We start from the raw sequence: 16,416 nt of genomic DNA, 5'->3' as shown, positions 1-16,416 counted from the left end.
AACCGGGATGCTCAATTTTTATTTAGCGCGTCATCATAATGAGGGACGAATATACAATATATCGATGATAACTGTCGCGTCGAAGAGTATTAGGAGACTAAAGGATATTTTTTTTTCGTATGACGATGAAACCATCCACGACGATTGTTGTAATCTACGTATCTTCCTCCCAGACGGTTTCCGTGAGTATGGCAATGTTATCCAGGCCGCGCATTGGCGCGTACTCGAGCGTCCACATCAGGTTCGTGAAGACAACTGCGACAATGTTAAAACGAAGAAATTATCAACGAGAAAATCGCAAGCGATGTGAAACATATTACAGCAAATTCGATAAGTAAAATCATCAATTTCGAGAAGAAATTCGCTGAGTTTATCAGGCTCAGTTTTTTAGGCAGGTCCTCTATAAATAAAAAAATATTATATATTCGATTTTCAAGAGAAATATGTAGAATTGAAAGCACTTGGCTTATTGTGTAAACTAAATCTTTATCGCGGAATAGAAGTTGTATATAGCGTACACATCTGTCCGCGACAGAGAATATGATTAATTCGAAAATCTCTCGATTCCTCTCGCAGCAGGTAATTGACAATATTATCGCACAGACAATACTGAAATTTTATGAAGATAATTTAGATTGAGATCATGAAAATATATATTGGAGAAATTCGATTCATTATAAGCCCAATCTCCTGTTCACCCACAGCTTTAGCCGGAAATACGAAACACCTTTTATAGCCAGCAAATCGAATTTCAACACGGATATAATAATTTTTAATTATATAAAATATGTATTTCAATAATTATATAACTCACATATATATGTATAAACTTGAACGTGCCTCTTTCAGAACCGCTGGCCAGTTACCAGCTTACCGTGATAAAGGTGTTCCGTACTTCAGTCCGACTCGAGTCGCACTTACGCATCTCGCCCTGATGCAAGTCGGCGATTAGCTCCGGGCACGAGCTGTTGCAGGGATTTATAGGAGTGAGCCGTAGCTGAGTCGCACCACGAAGCTGCGCCAGAGCGATCAGACCGGAGTCGAGCTCGACCTTCTTGTAGCTCGGGCTGTTGTAATCCGAGGACATGAGCACCCAGTTGAAATGCGCCGGCGAGACCGTACTGGAGAGGAAGTACGGACGCTGATAGTACTTCCTGAGCACCTTAACGGCGTTAATGTCGCAGTTCTGCCAGTGGACGAACCACTTGGCCACCTCGGGCGCGTGAACGCGTCGCAAGAAGGCCGCAAGATCAGACGAGCCGGTACGCAGATTGGAGGTCAGGGCGCAGGGTACCGTCTCCATCAAGCGTTCGTTCTCCAAGTAGAGCTGTTCGAAAAATAATAAATTTTTTATTTTTCCACAACTTACTTTTGCTAAAATGAATAGAGAAGATGGGACGACGAAGCCGTTACTTACGTGGGTGATGTTGTCGAACCAAAAGTAATCGGTATTCATCACCGCCCAAGAGTCCATCGCGTCGGTGATGATGGCCGGTGCGTCTCGACTCAGATAATTGTCGACCAGATTGCGATACCGCACGTCCGATAGACGATCGATCGTCTCCAGGGCCTCGCAAGTCTAAGAGAAAGTAATTATCTGGTAATTATCCGAGCGCAAACTCGGAGAACGAATATCGGGATTATTCATCGATGAACTTTCCCTTAAAATATTACATTTTATAGACAGCGGCAAAATTTTTTCCTTGAGCAATAGCTACGATTTAGATCCTGAAAATATAAGACGCACCACGCAATCTTCCTCCGTGATGGTGTAATCGTTGTAGAAGGGATTATTGATCATGCAGTTCTCGTAATAGAGCGGCTGCCAGTTCCAGATCGGCAACACCTTGATCAGCAGCAGACGACTGAGGGCGGTGAAATGTGTGCCGACAAAGTCGAGCTGCGCCGCGAGACACGCCAGGGTACCCAGCACTATCAACACCAGAGTGCCGCGGAAGACGAGCTGCAACCACGAGCGACGCATCGCCGCTACGAGCGGCTGGCAAATAATATCCATTTCCTCCTCGGTGAAGCCCGCCTGCTGACAATACCTGTAAGGAAGTTTTAGACTTGACAACAGCTAAAAATTATCAATAATTTTTTACATATAGAAATATTTTTTCAAAAAAAAAATTGATTAATTTTTAAGAGAAAAACATCTCAAAACTATCATTGGTAGCTTGATACATCTTGATATAAATTTAAGATGATAAAACCAATACAAATAAATATTTTTCTATTAATTTTTATGATTTTTTTTGTAGGACTAGGACGCCGTAATAAAAACAACTTTCGCAACGTGGAGATCTTGGACACGACGGTCCCATAAATGACTTCAGAAAAACGTCGAAAGAGTAACTCATTACTTGTAGAAGGAGTTGAGCTCGTCGTCGATCAGTCTCAGCTTCTCGGAGTGCGTCATCTCATGCTGCTCCTTGGTGTACGTCTTTCGCGGTTGCTTGACGCACTTGCTCGACATGGTGACTTGATGGATCTTCGCCGGAGTGCAAGATATACAAGCGATCGTGCGTTCCTCTCGAAGCGGCCGCAAAGATTCAGGACCGGTAGGTTGTAGGATGGAGACGAAGGTTCGTCGCTATTGAACCAGGACCATACGTGCGCGCGCTTGTACCCTGTTGACGCGATATATTGATCGCCAGATATGCGCATGAACGCGGGAAATCCGAGACTGCTCCTAGAAATTTTTTATCGAGTCTCTCTGTCTCTCTTCTTCCGATCTACTTTTCTTTTCGACATATAAGCAAGGTACTCTTTACATGCCGAAGAGCTCGCAATTTCTTAGGGGATGTGATGAAAATTTGACGTAAGATGAGTACAATTTTAAAACGCTCACTTTACAGAAGTAACTTTTTTGACACTTTTTACACGCAATATATTCAGCTGATTATGTTATCGTGATTATCTATTTTTTAACAAAGCATTTTTTTAGTAATTGAAAAAGTGATGGGCTATAAGTGCCGAGCCGAAGATGCATTTGGTGCATATGTATATTACTCCATCTCTAACTTGATGATACTTGATATCGTGATTCATTCAGACTCTCAAAGTCATCCGTAATCTCGATGTACACACGTGGTTGCTTCGTTCTATGCGTCAACTTTACCGTCCGGTGATCAAAGAGAAAGCTTTTCTGGTGTACAGGGCTGGATTCCGTAAAGCGCATATGCGCGCATTTATCTATAGTACACGTCACGTATATTATAGAAAATGCGTTTTACGGAATTCAGCTAGATATGTAACTTGTTTATGGCCAGTTTCTTCACCTCCGGTTAAACTATTATTATCTTTGTCTCTTTTTAAGAACGTATCTGAAGTTTAACCAGAGGTGAAGAAACTGGCTATTATACAGGCTTACTTTATAGGCTGTGACTTACAAGGAGTTGTAGCTTGTCAGTAAAAAGACAAACACGTTCTATTACGTTACATTACAGTGATAATAATAGTTATTTTAATGTATACATATTAATAGTATACAAGTATTATAGAAGTATATCAGGGCGTCTAACGGAGTCAAGGAAATCCGGGAATTGTCAGGACATTTTCTAAATCTGGAAAAGTTAGGAAATGTTATTACTTATCTGGATTTTTTCACATTTGGTTTACATTTTTTCTCAATAATAATTTGAATTTTTTTAAAAATAAATGTGAATAAGTGATTATTTGCTAGTTTGGCTGTTAGTACTTGATATTATGATATATACTCACTATAAAGCTTATGTTGCAATATCTTGTGTACTCCAATAATATTATAGTAAAATATATAAATAAAATATTAAGTTCACACTTATTAGTTAATATGTTGAAAAAAACTGTATTGAGTTAAATCCGCATTATAAAGTTTGTAGTGACATATGTTCGTTTCGATTATTGTACACAATGCAGATAGTATAATTGCTTTAAATTTTTGCTTTTTTAAATTTCTAATTTTTTCAAAATTTTATTTGCTGAAAATATCTCAAAGATTTCGTGATTGAACATTTAATTGACTTACAGATGTATACAAATTATACATTTTGAAAAAAAAGTATTACTAAAAAGTCAGGGAATTTTTTGTTAGTTTGCTGGACACCCTGTATATATATTTAAGGAGCTTTCCAACAAGGACGCAGTGTGACACAATGTAGCATTCTATCTTCTTTCAATACCAATGAACAATAAAGATAGAATGATACTCCGTGTCACACTGTTCTTGTTGGAAAGCACCTTTATTTATGTATAACATGACATGATATGACAATATATCACACTGTGTTCTAATCAAAGTTCTAAAGTTCATTTTAATTTATTCTACGTGTATCATAACAAGTTTTACACTTTTATAAGCTTAACGTCAATATAAACAACGATGTTGTGCTCGAGATTACTTGGTGAATATATTAGACATTTTTATAAATGTTATTTATGAATAAGTTTTTAGTGAGAAACTATGTATGTGGATTATATATATTATCATCATTTATATGTGTCATTTGCAGCAAATGTCAATCATGTGCCTAGAGGTTCTGTCAGCCGTTACATTACTTCACTTTCTATGTTGCCAGATACGCATCAGATGTTGTATAAAACATGCAGGTATTTTACATTATAGTTTGTATGAAATTTCTTATGTAGAGAGGAATTAATGTAATATATGCTTTACATAAAAATATTCTGCTCGATATACAGTTACGTAAGTAAACTGTAACCACCTTTATCATGAAAATCTCATAATTGCAGAGAATTTGCTGAAAATGAATTAAAACCCATCGCAGCAGAGATTGATAAGAAACACCTCTTTCCAAAGGAACAGATAAAAAAGATGCAAGAATTGGGTCTCATGGGTTTATGCATTCCTGAAGCATTAGGTGGCACAGGACTGGATTACCTGGCCTATGCTATAGCCATGGAGGAAATCTCAAGAGGTTGCGCATCTGCTGGAGTTATAATGAGTGTGCAAAATTCTCTCTACTTGGGTCCTATAGACAAATTTGGAACGGATAAGCAGAAAGAAAAGTATATTACTCCCTTTGTAACTGAAGAAAAGATTGGTTGCTTTGCACTGAGCGAACCAGGTAATGGATCTGATGCTGGTGCTGCATCTACTACTGCCAGAGCAGATGGTAATACTTACACAATTAATGGCACTAAATCGTGGATAACGAACGCATACGAAGCCAAGGCGATCGTTCTCTTCGCAACGACCGACAAGTCTAAGAAGCACAAAGGTATAAGCACCTTCATAGTCGATAGTCCAACACCTGGTCTTTCTTTGGGCAAAAAAGAGGATAAGTTGGGTATACGAGGAAGCAGTACTTGCTCTTTGATCTTTGAAGATTGTCAAGTATCAAGAGATAATATCCTTGGCAAACCGGGACAGGGCTTTAAAATCGCGATGATGACTCTAGGTACGCGATGATCGTGCACGCGAATTTTAAGATAATTGTTCTAATGTAGTGTCATCTTCTCTGCAGATGCTGGTAGAATAGGAATCGCCGGACAAGCTTTAGGCATAGCTCAGGCATCTCTGGATTGCGCGATAGATTACGCAGCCAAACGTCAAGCTTTCGGTCAGCCTATTATGAAGCTGCAGGCGATTCAGCAAAAAATTGCCGACATGGCTCTGAAACTGGAAAGCTCGAGATTGTTGACATGGCGAGCGGCTCAACTAAAGGATAACGGCAAGTCGTACACAAAGGTGCGTTTAAAATAAAATTCATTAATTCTATATAATATTCGCTTATCTTATTAGACGTGATATTTCTTTATCTTATCGCACATATAATCTTTATTTCTTTCATTGAACATGATGCTTATTTGTGTATCTTATTCGATACATAAAATTTCTCTCGCATTCTTCTCAATGGCAAAGTGAGAATAATTTATTCTAATATTGTTTTTGCGCTCCGTAATTTTTTAGGAAGCCGCTATGGCAAAACTCTCCGCATCAGAAACCGCCACCTTCTGTGCTCATCAATGTATACAGATTTTAGGAGGGATGGGATACGTGTCGGATATGCCGGCGGAACGTCATTATAGAGACGCGCGTATCACGGAGATCTACGAGGGCACGTCGGAAATCCAGAGGCTCGTGATCGCCGGAAATCTTATCAAAGAATACGGTCTCTAAATCGATATCGTACGATTCGTACATATACATAAGGTAATATACTCCACGTTGATACTTTTTTTTGTTCTTTTTATAATCAAATTAAAATATCTTTCATATGTATCGATATTAAATTTTATATATATATATATTTTTTTATATACGAAGAAACAAATATTGAAATAAATTTCATATACTATATACCTTTTAATTTTATTAACTCTTGACTAAATATACGTGACTGGATCGAGGCATACGCACATACGCGCACACACGCGCACACACATACACATACACGTATGTATGCAAAGAAAGAAAACGCATGTACAAGTGTGCATATATACATATATACACATACACATTTTCATTGTTAGCCCTTTGGCAGCGATACGGAAATTTTCTTTCCGAAGACTCTCCTCTACCTTACTTGTCATACGTCTCAGGAACGGCTAGAGTATGTCTATCTATTTAAGTAACTGTTATCATAGTATAGGATAACAGTTGCAGTAGTGTGAACCCGCGTACGTTTTTAACAAAACGGGCAACGCAGTCATGGAACAAAGGCAGATTCGTTAAAGTTTACAAGTACATTATTTGAACGACACAGATCTATTTTTCCTCCGTCGAGGAAATAATGGATAAATGTGTGCCCAGTTTTTTTCTCTTTCTTTCTCCCTCTTTATCTCTCACGTGTATTTAATATATCGAATACAAATATCTAGTATGTGCATCGTCGTGGCTACCACTGTTCGTATATAAATACGAAGATAAAGCTATATCTTAGACTATGGCTATCTGTCTTCCAACATAATACAGAGAATACATTTACTTTGTGCAAATGACATTAAATTATATATTTTGTTACTGTTTTTTAATCACATTACTTTTAATTAGAGATCCTATCGCTATATCAGAACGCTGCTGTTGCGATTAGCCTGTTCGTTAAATCCATTTTTAAAAAAAGTTTAATAACTCCTTGATTTAGTCAAACGGTAGTAAATAATAATTTCCACAAAAAACACACAAGATATCTATATGTAGCAACTCTATTCTCGTTCCAACAGAAAGGAGTTATCACATATAATGAATATATATCATTCGTCGCATATCTTTTTTTAATGTATTAAGAAAAAAAATTGCAGATCTAAGCATGATTATATCGCTTGTAATGGATTTACGAGCAGCGTTCCAGAATACTTCATCGGTTGTACTCTGAGATCTATTGGAATGCAAAGAAACTTAACATAATGTCATTTAAATTCGAATTTCATTACCTTCTTTTTTTTTTCTTTTTATATACAATAACGCACCTTTTCATGCCGTTCACCCGCTGTCACCAATATTGAAATAGCTTAAAACTGCTTCTCTAAATGTGTGTATATGTATATCTGGTGTGAGCACTTTACATAGAATACATCACCTTTTTTCCATTCTCATTTAAAGAATTTAGGATATAATGTTAATATTATGTCATTAGAATCGCAGTATAATTAAAAAAGCCATCAGTTCGGTTCTAATTTTTTAGAAGATTGATACATTACACGTCTCGTGCTCGTCGAGACGGTCGAGAACGAACGTAGAAAAACAGAACATAAATTGAAATTTAGCAATACCGTGTGTATTTCATGTAATCAAAAATTCCACAGATCAAGGATCTCGCGCTGTACAAGTACATTTAAGATCCTTGAAACATGTTCGAATCAATTTCCTAATCGCACATACATTTTCGCAAAAGTTTGGTAAAATACTATCAATATCTTCTCAGAAAATACACGATCACATTTCTGTCTCAAATAATAATAGTTCGAAACACGGATCATTAATATGTAACATTTAGATTTTTTTTTCAATTGTACATTAATATATATATATATATATATATATATATATATATATATATATATATGTATATATATTAAACAGTGGATTTTTTAATCTATTTAACTACGATCAAACTTGCAAAGTTGAATCACATATTTCCTTTGTTTTTTTATGTACTTTGCAGCAAGCATTTTTTGTTTGTTAATGAACTTTAAATATCTATTATTATCGAACTACGAACTGCTTTTAAGTAATCGTAACTTTTATCTATAGTGGTTTTTACGAAACCAAATTTTCTTTTTTTATAATTATGCAATAAATGAGAACCAGATGTGACCTGATTCTTTACATTTCTTTCTTTCATAATAATAGCTACATTATAATAATAATATAATAATAATATAATCTTTGTAGATACATTTATCTAAAATGCTTGTAAATGTAAAATAAATTAAAATTGTAAGTAATTTCTTCTGTAATAGACACTGAATCTAGACACATAAACTCCGGAAATCGTTCGAATCCTGTGGAATCGTCTATGACAGAGCGTAACAGGGTGTACATCTGTAAGTATGCGTATGTATTTGTGTTGACATGTATAAGGAAATTTATTTAACCGTTCATAACAGAAGCTATCAAAGTCTCAATCATCAGCGCGCATACCCCGCACTTCTCCTTGATGTCTTTGCTGCAATCAAACACAAAAAAAACATTTTAGAATATATAATCAGAAATTTCTAAATTCTCTCAATAATTTAAGAATTCGCGTGCAGACTAAAATCAATTCGAATAAATTAGAAGCAGAAAGAATCGATCAAAGAAAAAAAAGCGAGATTCCTTACCCTGTCTAATTCTTCTTTCGTATTGTCTTCAATAGCTCTAATATCTTCCATGGTTAAACCATTCCAGCGATCTATCCAGCAGAACACTTGCCTATGAAAATTGGTGAACAGGCGCCGTTCTGCTTTCTGAATGAATCCTTCAACACGGGTTTGTAGACCAAACCATTTGAATTCACAAGTGACTAGCTTGTAGCACGTCATCACAGGTTGAACATTATTCTTCCAGTCCTTCCCTACGAGAGGGCCTCGTCCAGTCTTCTGGGACTTGAATTTGGTTGGATCCTCGTCCTCCTTGTAATCGGCACTGGCGACCGGATCATTTGCAATATCTATATGTACTACTTCTCTAATCTTGAGTTTATCGGGTGGCAATTCATGAACCTATTTGTGACAAAAGGCACAATGTAAACAACTGGAGATATTCATCGAACTTCGTATTACTTACATTATGCTGATTGCCGACATCGCCAATATGAAAGGATTCTATCATGATCATAAAGTTTTCCTTCATATATCCTGGATTCTAAAAAGATTAAAATAACGTTTACAGATGTATGTATTTAATCTTTTATAATATATATATATATATATATGTATATGTATATCTCTCAACACACTTACAGTTATGACTGTTTTACAATAGGGATAAGCATTCCAAGCTTCTTCATGGATCTCCAGCGAGTTCTTTGGCAATAAAATGCGAATAAAAGCAGGCACTTTGCTAGCTAAGTGATAAATCTTATATGTGTATTGGCCTGACGAGTACTTTCCACCAAGCAATGGGTAATCCGTGAATGGTTCATTTTTCAACACTTCAATGCCTTCTCCGCCACCTGTGTTATTCTTACTAGCTTCTGCTACAGAGTACAGCTGAGCTACTTGATACTGGTAATAGAAAAACATCTTATGAATCTTTAATAGTTTCCAAAAACATCTTATGAGTCTTTAATAGTTTCCAAAAAAGACATATATAAAGATATGAATTGCATAATATGCCTGCAGGCAGATATATAAATATATACTTTAACTCATTTTTAAAAAGCCAACATGTTTATTCATGCTTTTTTTTACATTTACTTATCATTATAATTCACTTATAATTCAATTATTTAAATCACAAACAAGAAATAATTTAAAATCATATCTAGCTAAAAAATGAACTTTACACGTAACAAAAATTGAAATATCTTTATTATTTTATTATCCTTATATAAGATGAACAAATAATGAATAGAATCATTTCAGATAAACAATTCAGATAAAAATAGATAATAAAGACCAGACAATAAAGAATAGATAATAAAGAATAGTTATGACTTATGACAAAAAAAGAGTCTTCCCCACAATTATAATGCATCATGATTTATGCAAACTAACTCTATGTAAGAACTCAGACATATAGTATCGTGCAAATAACAATTAGATGATTGGCAAATTTTCTAACTACATAGTAATGTTAACAAATTTTAGGTCATCCATTTTTTTTGCAATCTAATCATCCTTAGGCCTATATTAAACTGGGTCATTATGAGGAGCAGGACCTTTCTGACAAATCAGACACGTACCTCTTCCACTGTGAGGGGCAGAGTGACACGGCTGTAACAAACAAATAATAAGTTATGTCAGCATTATGTCAGATGAAGTAGGGAAGAGAGAAGACGAAGGAGATGACGGTAACGCAATCGTGGCCTTGAGTCACGTTTCCCGCATCACACGGACGGGAGACACGCGTTACTGCCGCAAGGTGTAATATCGTTCGAGCGATCTTAATTGAATCAGAAATCAAAAGCGATCGATAAAGTTTGAAATTTACAATTGACTGTATGTCAGTCCGCATCATATTCTCTAGTCGCAGTGATTCAAGGTATCCGAGAAAGAGCTCGAGGTCAGCTGAAATTTCACCTGCACCTTCCTTGCACTCTCTGCTTTTAAAAGGAACCAAATTCGCAGACACTTTGGGAAGAGAGAAAAGGAACAAGGTGCAGAGTGCAACTAAAACGAACAGACCTCAGGCGGTAAGGGATGAGAGGGTCACCATCCCTCCACCGTCTCTCTCCTCCTTCAACCCCCTCCCAGCTGTCAGTCGCCGTTTAAAGATTAGTAATAATCGCGACTCGTCGATCGCTTTTGAATTTTCGCTGTCGGCTCCAAGATATATAACGTAACGAAATTCGGGATATGGCGCGAACACCTGACATCCCCCCTCACCCCCGCCGTTCCGCGCCCGCCACTTACTATTCTTTGATAAGCATTTTAGGCAGAAGAGCACATGGACCAGTCAGCGCGCGATCAGCAGACTCGGCCGCCGACGACGACGAAGGAGGAAGCAGGCAGCAGCAGCAGCAGCACCTGCACCGCCACTAAACACACCACCACCGCACCCTCGTCAGCTACAGCGGATTCGGCTCGCGCTATCGGCTCGCTTCGTTGCTGAGTCATACACGGGATAGATGCAACGCCACGAGACTCGCCAACCGACTGACACACTCTGGCCACCGCTGGCCGCTCCACAGTCCGCACCAGCACAAATCAAGCAACCGCACCGCGACGACCGCGCCGAGGGAGCTTACACACACTTGCGCGCGCGCCCGCGCACACGTGTACGACTCTGATTCTCCCCTCCCCCACCCCTCTTTTCCGTATACGATCGTCCGATCCCCCCCATCAGCGAACTTTGCCGATGACGTCATTCCAACGAGACATTAGGCGCGCATGCGCATTGCTGGTGCGCTTTCTATGTTAAGTATATAGTTTAGGGAGAATTTGATATATTCGAATTTATAGAGGTATATATATACGAAATTGTTATGTAATCGTTGTTCAAAATTCACCTTTAGAAAGAGAGTATTAATATAAAAAAAACTTGCTATTAAATTCATCCTTAAACTCATAGCATGTAAACTGACGTAAGGACATATATGGGGTGTTAAAGAGATAACCATAGATAAATTTTCCTCACGATTACATGGAGAAATAATTGAAAAAACAATGACTATGTCTCAACAATAGCGAGGGCAAATTGTACAAACTCTCTTGGACATGCGTATTCGGTTGCTGTTGATTGGTGGACCTATAGCGTCACGAGGTCGGAACGATTTGAGAGAAGCCGGTTTCGAGCGGCGAGGTGTCAGGTTGCGTCTTGTCAACGAATTTATGTAGATTTTCCGCGATTTTGCACCATCAACAATGAACAACGTGGTCGCGATCGACGAAGTGAGTAAATTTGATCATTTCGATCGATGACGTGAACTTTCTTGGATGATATTGTAAAATACATTCTTCCTTGCAGTTTCCCGCTTTGAGGTTGAAGCATGTGCATATCAAGGACGAGGTTGCGCTTTTGAAGACAATAAATACGATATTGCGAGATGGCACAGATAATCTGCAGGTACGCTCTCTCTCTTATGCATTTTTTTCAAAATTATTCTTTAATATTCTTAAATATATATCTCGTTATTAATTTATAATTATCTGTACAGGTGATTACAGATTTCGACTTAACCCTTACGAAGCAACACATAAATGGAATACATTCGCTTAGTAGTTTTGGTAAGCACATGATAATTTATTACATTAAAAAATGAAAAAAAGTTGTATTGTATAACACATTTTCATCATGATATAGTATTTCTTTATGATTTGTATTTATAAAGTACTTTTTTACATTAATTATTTAATTAAATTTGCTAGTTTTGCTTAGAATTTAAATTTAATTATTTAAATATATCTCAAATTTTTAAACAAGTACAATTAAATGCTTATTAATGTCTTAACTTTAGCTGAAATGTTGTATAATAATTTGATATTGAAATATGATTTTAGGCATGTTCAGAAAATGCAAGCAATTACCACAACATTATTCAGACGAGGCTAAGTGTTTGTACGAGAAGTACAGACCCATGGAGATAGATCCAAATTTGTCCCTGAATGAAAAAGCAAATGCTATGCACGATTGGATGACTGCTGCACACAATATACTAAAAGGCATCGAGTTTGATCCTCGTGAGATAGAAGAGGTAGTCCAAGAATGTGGCAATATATTACGCGATGGTACAGAAGAGATTTTGGAGAAGCTATATAATGCGAGAGTGCCGATTGTAGTGTTTAGTGCTGGTTTAGGAGATATGGTGGAAGCTGTGTTGAAGTACAACAACACTCTCTTTGATAATATAAAAATAATTTCCAATTTTCTGAAGTACAATGGAAATAAATTGGATGGATTTAACAATGATGTGCTAATACATGCCTACAATAAAAATGAATGTGCGCTGGCGAAAGATCACTTGATAGCACTCGGAGAGAGGAAGAATATATTGTTAATGGGTGATACAACTGGTGACGCTAGTATGGTAGATGAAATAGAAGATAGCAAGACAGTTTTGAAAATAGGATTTCTGTATGAACATGTAAGTATCTCAATTAATGAATTATCGAATGATAAAATATAATTAAAATGTAATGACTAATTTTTTTATTCTACAGGTGGAGGCTAGCTTAGACTCGTTCATGGAAAAATTCGATATCGTTCTTGTCGATGATCAAACGATGCGAGTGCCGATGGAGATACTGCAAAGTATCTTATAATAATGTCTGTATTAATTAATATTCTCTTTTACATTCACATGTATGTACATATACAAGTCCATAAGAATGCAACATTTGTGCTTGAAAATAGGATTTCTACATACATGACCGTTCTGTTAGACTACAGAATGATTTATTTTATAATATACTTAATTTAAATGTGTTTCCTAATATAATTTTTAACACACTCATGTTTACATATATATTGATAAGCTATAATATGCTTATCCCTTTCTGGTATAAAGGATATATATTTTAAATAAATTGACTTTTATTAACTTATACAAAATTGAAAAACTAAATGTACCTGCTAATATTTTATGAATTTGTATGTACATGATGTTTAATTAGATTATCCATTTTAATATATAATTAATAAAATCAAACAGTTATGATCTATGAAATTTGAATGTTAATATGAACGAGTAACTAATATGTTCTCTGATAACTAATCTATAAGTAACTATCAATTTTTATATCGATATTTATAAACAAACTATACCGATTTATATTTATCTCTGATATATATATATATATATATATATATATATATATATATATAGATTGATTATCTCCACAAATTTTAATATTTAATTAAAAAGAGATGTTTTTTATGAAATTTGAAAACCTTTTTTAAATAAATAAGTACAGACAAAGAGATGTAACTGAAAAAATAAATAAACCGAACACACAAGATTTTACACACAGATAAAATTATTCTGTAGATAAAACTATCTTCGGGCACTATATATTAATTTTCAAATCAAGTTTGAAGCTCCACGATATCCAGACTGCGAGAAACATTTTTATATCAATTCTAGCACGAGAGATTGTTTAATTTTATTCGCGTTTTGTATTCTGACAAAATATTTAAGAAAATCAATACTCTCTTTGATTATACTTGTTAAAAGAGCTGTTAGCTCTAACCTAAGATCTGTTGTGTACAGGCGGTCAGCATTGCATTATTTACTTCAGTTTTTCAATAAAATTATACAAAGTAGTGGAAAAACTTTGAAGGAAAGAGAACCTATCGACATGTTAAATTCGGAGGATCTTAGTGAGCAAGAATTAGAAACATTGAGAGGTGATGCTGTGGGTGATAATCTCTGCAGCAGTAAATGGATAATTAGTACTTTGATGTCTCTGTGTGAGGTAAATCTTTACAAAAGCTATTCCTCATATAGCAGTTAATTGTGCAATTTTAAATATTTGAGTCATTTTTTAATATTATCAAAATTCTCTAGATTTAAACCAAACAAACTACAATTTATCTATATTTTTTGTATAGTATTATAAAATTGCAAATGTCTGATGTATTGTAACTTTTTACAGATACATGAAAAAGGTTGGACAGAAGAGCTAGAAAGTCAGCTTTGTATTTTGTGGGATCTAAGTATGGAAGGAGAAGTGGTATCGCATCTTATGTCGCATGATTTTCCAAAAATAGCAAAGAACATATTGGAGACTTATGATCAACCACGATTGATTGTACGATCCATTTATTTATCATTATTCAATATTTGATTGTTTTAAAGAAACTATTTTAGAGAGTGTTGTTATTTTAATATTGAAAAAAAAAATATTTTTAGGAAATAATTTTAGGTATCATTGGTAATATATGCAGCAACAATGAAGCGATTGATACGATAGGCAATGACAGAGATTTTGTTACACAAATTCTGAGTCGCTTAAGAACCGATGACACACCAATGTTAATTCAACTTCTCAGAATTTTTCACCTAATTACATGGAGAATCCGAAGAAATCTTCAATCAAATTGGGTGGCTCACTTTAAGGAATGTGAATTTTTTGGAGATTCTATAATCTTTATTTTAAATAGTTCTACTAATGGTATGCTAATGCGCTGTAATGTATTATGAGAAAATGGCTTTATATAATTTGCATAATCTGTGAAATTTTCATTTGCAGATGACTTATTAATGGCAGCAATGAATCTCCTTGAGTCTATATCTCATATAAGTTTGCCACACGAAAACAGTTTTTTGGAAAAATTGTTCAAGATAGACATTTTGATTCATGCACTGTTAGAATCTTTCATGCAAATTATATCAACAGAAAAAAGTTATTCCAAGGCAGAAATGATGTTTATTGATCATTGGTTAAGAGTATTAGTTGTCATAATAGAACTGGGCTCACTTAAATTTGAGGACCTTGAAAATGACGAAAGTTTTCCTAAATTAATGGACATTATGTATAGGATACTAAAACCATACAAAAAATCACATAATTTATTTCCAATCCAAGAATTAAATGCTAACGTGATTAACGAAACTATACGTGTATTATTAAGCTTTCATAGCTGTGATGTAGACATTCCATCAAATATTGATTACATTATAGCAACCATAATTTTTTATCTTAAAACAGGTAATTCAATCTTGTATTATAAATAATACATACATAATAATCTTTTTATCTAACTGATATATGTTTGTTCATACATTCTAGATTCAGATGTAGGAAAAGAAGAGCTAGACCCAGAAGAGTTAATGATCACGCTTTCACATAATCTGATTCAATACTGGTTGCAGATTATTGAACTTTGTACCAGTGATTATATCGCAGAAATATTGCATCAATGTAAACACGAAGTTCGTGAATATTTAATAGATCTTGTGCAATCTGATTCTAAAGTGACACCTGAGGTACTTGAAAAATTGAAAAAAGTTGCTGCTTTTGACAAATCGTGATATATTTTCTGATGTATTAAAGACAGAAAATTATGTCATTATTTTTGTACAAAAATCTGATTAGTTTTATGAATATATATAGTATAAATTATCACAAAAATTGGATTATAAGCAAGTTATACATTGATAATAATTACATATTCACAAAAGATATATAATTTTAGATATAAAATCAATGGTTAATGTGCAGTGACTAGTATTACTTTATTATTATTATTATTTATGATTAGCTTTTATTATTATTAATTTTAAAGTTCTAAAGTTATTAACTTTGTAGCAAGTTCACATAATTTGAATATAATGTCTCAATAATTTTTATATATAAACTTGCATCTATATATATTTTTATACA

The 16,416-nt window shown here is 35.0% G+C and overlaps 5 protein-coding genes across 9 annotated transcripts; 3 read left to right on the top strand and 2 right to left on the bottom strand.

Annotated features, from left to right (window-relative positions):
* On the bottom strand, positions 1 to 2,855 carry LOC145939673 (uncharacterized). 3 transcript variants are annotated; one of them, XM_083044158.1, is made up of 5 exons: positions 2,367 to 2,855; positions 1,748 to 2,051; positions 1,418 to 1,579; positions 841 to 1,327; positions 1 to 255 (listed from the first exon to the last, which is right to left on the bottom strand). In XM_083044158.1, the coding sequence occupies exons 1-4, from the start codon at positions 2,477 to 2,479 to the stop codon at positions 863 to 865; spliced, it is 1,044 nt and encodes a 347-aa protein (XP_082900284.1). In that variant the 5' UTR covers positions 2,480 to 2,855; the 3' UTR covers positions 1 to 255; positions 841 to 862. The 3 variants fall into 3 exon arrangements, with proteins under 3 accessions (XP_082900284.1, XP_082900283.1, XP_082900282.1); XM_083044157.1 differs by having other exon boundaries at positions 815 to 1,327; positions 2,367 to 2,854; XM_083044156.1 differs by having other exon boundaries at positions 922 to 1,327; positions 2,367 to 2,842.
* Positions 2,856 to 4,211: 1,356 nt separating this feature from the next.
* Arc42 (Activator-recruited cofactor subunit 42) lies at positions 4,212 to 8,493 on the top strand. Of its 2 annotated transcripts, XM_083044845.1 has the most exons (6): positions 4,212 to 4,388; positions 4,497 to 4,593; positions 4,738 to 5,405; positions 5,472 to 5,695; positions 5,918 to 6,160; positions 8,410 to 8,493. In XM_083044845.1, the coding sequence occupies exons 1-5, from the start codon at positions 4,367 to 4,369 to the stop codon at positions 6,125 to 6,127; spliced, it is 1,221 nt and encodes a 406-aa protein (XP_082900971.1). In that variant the 5' UTR covers positions 4,212 to 4,366; the 3' UTR covers positions 6,128 to 6,160; positions 8,410 to 8,493. The 2 variants fall into 2 exon arrangements, with proteins under 2 accessions (XP_082900971.1, XP_082900972.1); XM_083044846.1 differs by lacking the exon at positions 8,410 to 8,493 and having other exon boundaries at positions 4,215 to 4,388; positions 5,918 to 7,494.
* Positions 7,964 to 11,146, bottom strand: Vib (phosphatidylinositol transfer protein vib). Its single transcript, XM_083044849.1, has 6 exons — positions 11,005 to 11,146; positions 10,335 to 10,365; positions 9,391 to 9,654; positions 9,215 to 9,292; positions 8,770 to 9,150; positions 7,964 to 8,615 (listed from the first exon to the last, which is right to left on the bottom strand). The coding sequence occupies exons 1-6, from the start codon at positions 11,019 to 11,021 to the stop codon at positions 8,571 to 8,573; spliced, it is 816 nt and encodes a 271-aa protein (XP_082900975.1). The 5' UTR covers positions 11,022 to 11,146; the 3' UTR covers positions 7,964 to 8,570.
* Positions 11,147 to 11,843: 697 nt separating this feature from the next.
* Cn-iiib (cytosolic 5'-nucleotidase IIIB) lies at positions 11,844 to 14,428 on the top strand. Of its 2 annotated transcripts, XM_083044848.1 has the most exons (6): positions 11,844 to 11,982; positions 12,059 to 12,157; positions 12,249 to 12,318; positions 12,592 to 13,175; positions 13,252 to 13,357; positions 14,301 to 14,428. In XM_083044848.1, the coding sequence occupies exons 1-5, from the start codon at positions 11,956 to 11,958 to the stop codon at positions 13,351 to 13,353; spliced, it is 882 nt and encodes a 293-aa protein (XP_082900974.1). In that variant the 5' UTR covers positions 11,844 to 11,955; the 3' UTR covers positions 13,354 to 13,357; positions 14,301 to 14,428. The 2 variants fall into 2 exon arrangements, with proteins under 2 accessions (XP_082900974.1, XP_082900973.1); XM_083044847.1 differs by lacking the exon at positions 14,301 to 14,428 and having other exon boundaries at positions 13,252 to 13,738.
* LOC145940043 (protein saal1) lies at positions 14,369 to 16,176 on the top strand. The gene is made up of 5 exons (XM_083044844.1): positions 14,369 to 14,505; positions 14,686 to 14,841; positions 14,943 to 15,204; positions 15,283 to 15,741; positions 15,823 to 16,176. The coding sequence occupies exons 1-5, from the start codon at positions 14,389 to 14,391 to the stop codon at positions 16,062 to 16,064; spliced, it is 1,236 nt and encodes a 411-aa protein (XP_082900970.1). The 5' UTR covers positions 14,369 to 14,388; the 3' UTR covers positions 16,065 to 16,176.
* Positions 16,177 to 16,416: the final 240 nt, after the last annotated feature.

The sequence above is a fragment of the Prenolepis imparis genome, unplaced genomic scaffold, assembly GCF_030444845.1.
Source record: "Prenolepis imparis isolate NDT839.2.m4 unplaced genomic scaffold, iyPreImpa1.0 SCAF_8, whole genome shotgun sequence".
Taxonomy (NCBI): Eukaryota; Metazoa; Arthropoda; class Insecta; order Hymenoptera; family Formicidae; genus Prenolepis; species Prenolepis imparis.
This window is presented reverse-complemented; position numbering and strand designations above follow the sequence as displayed.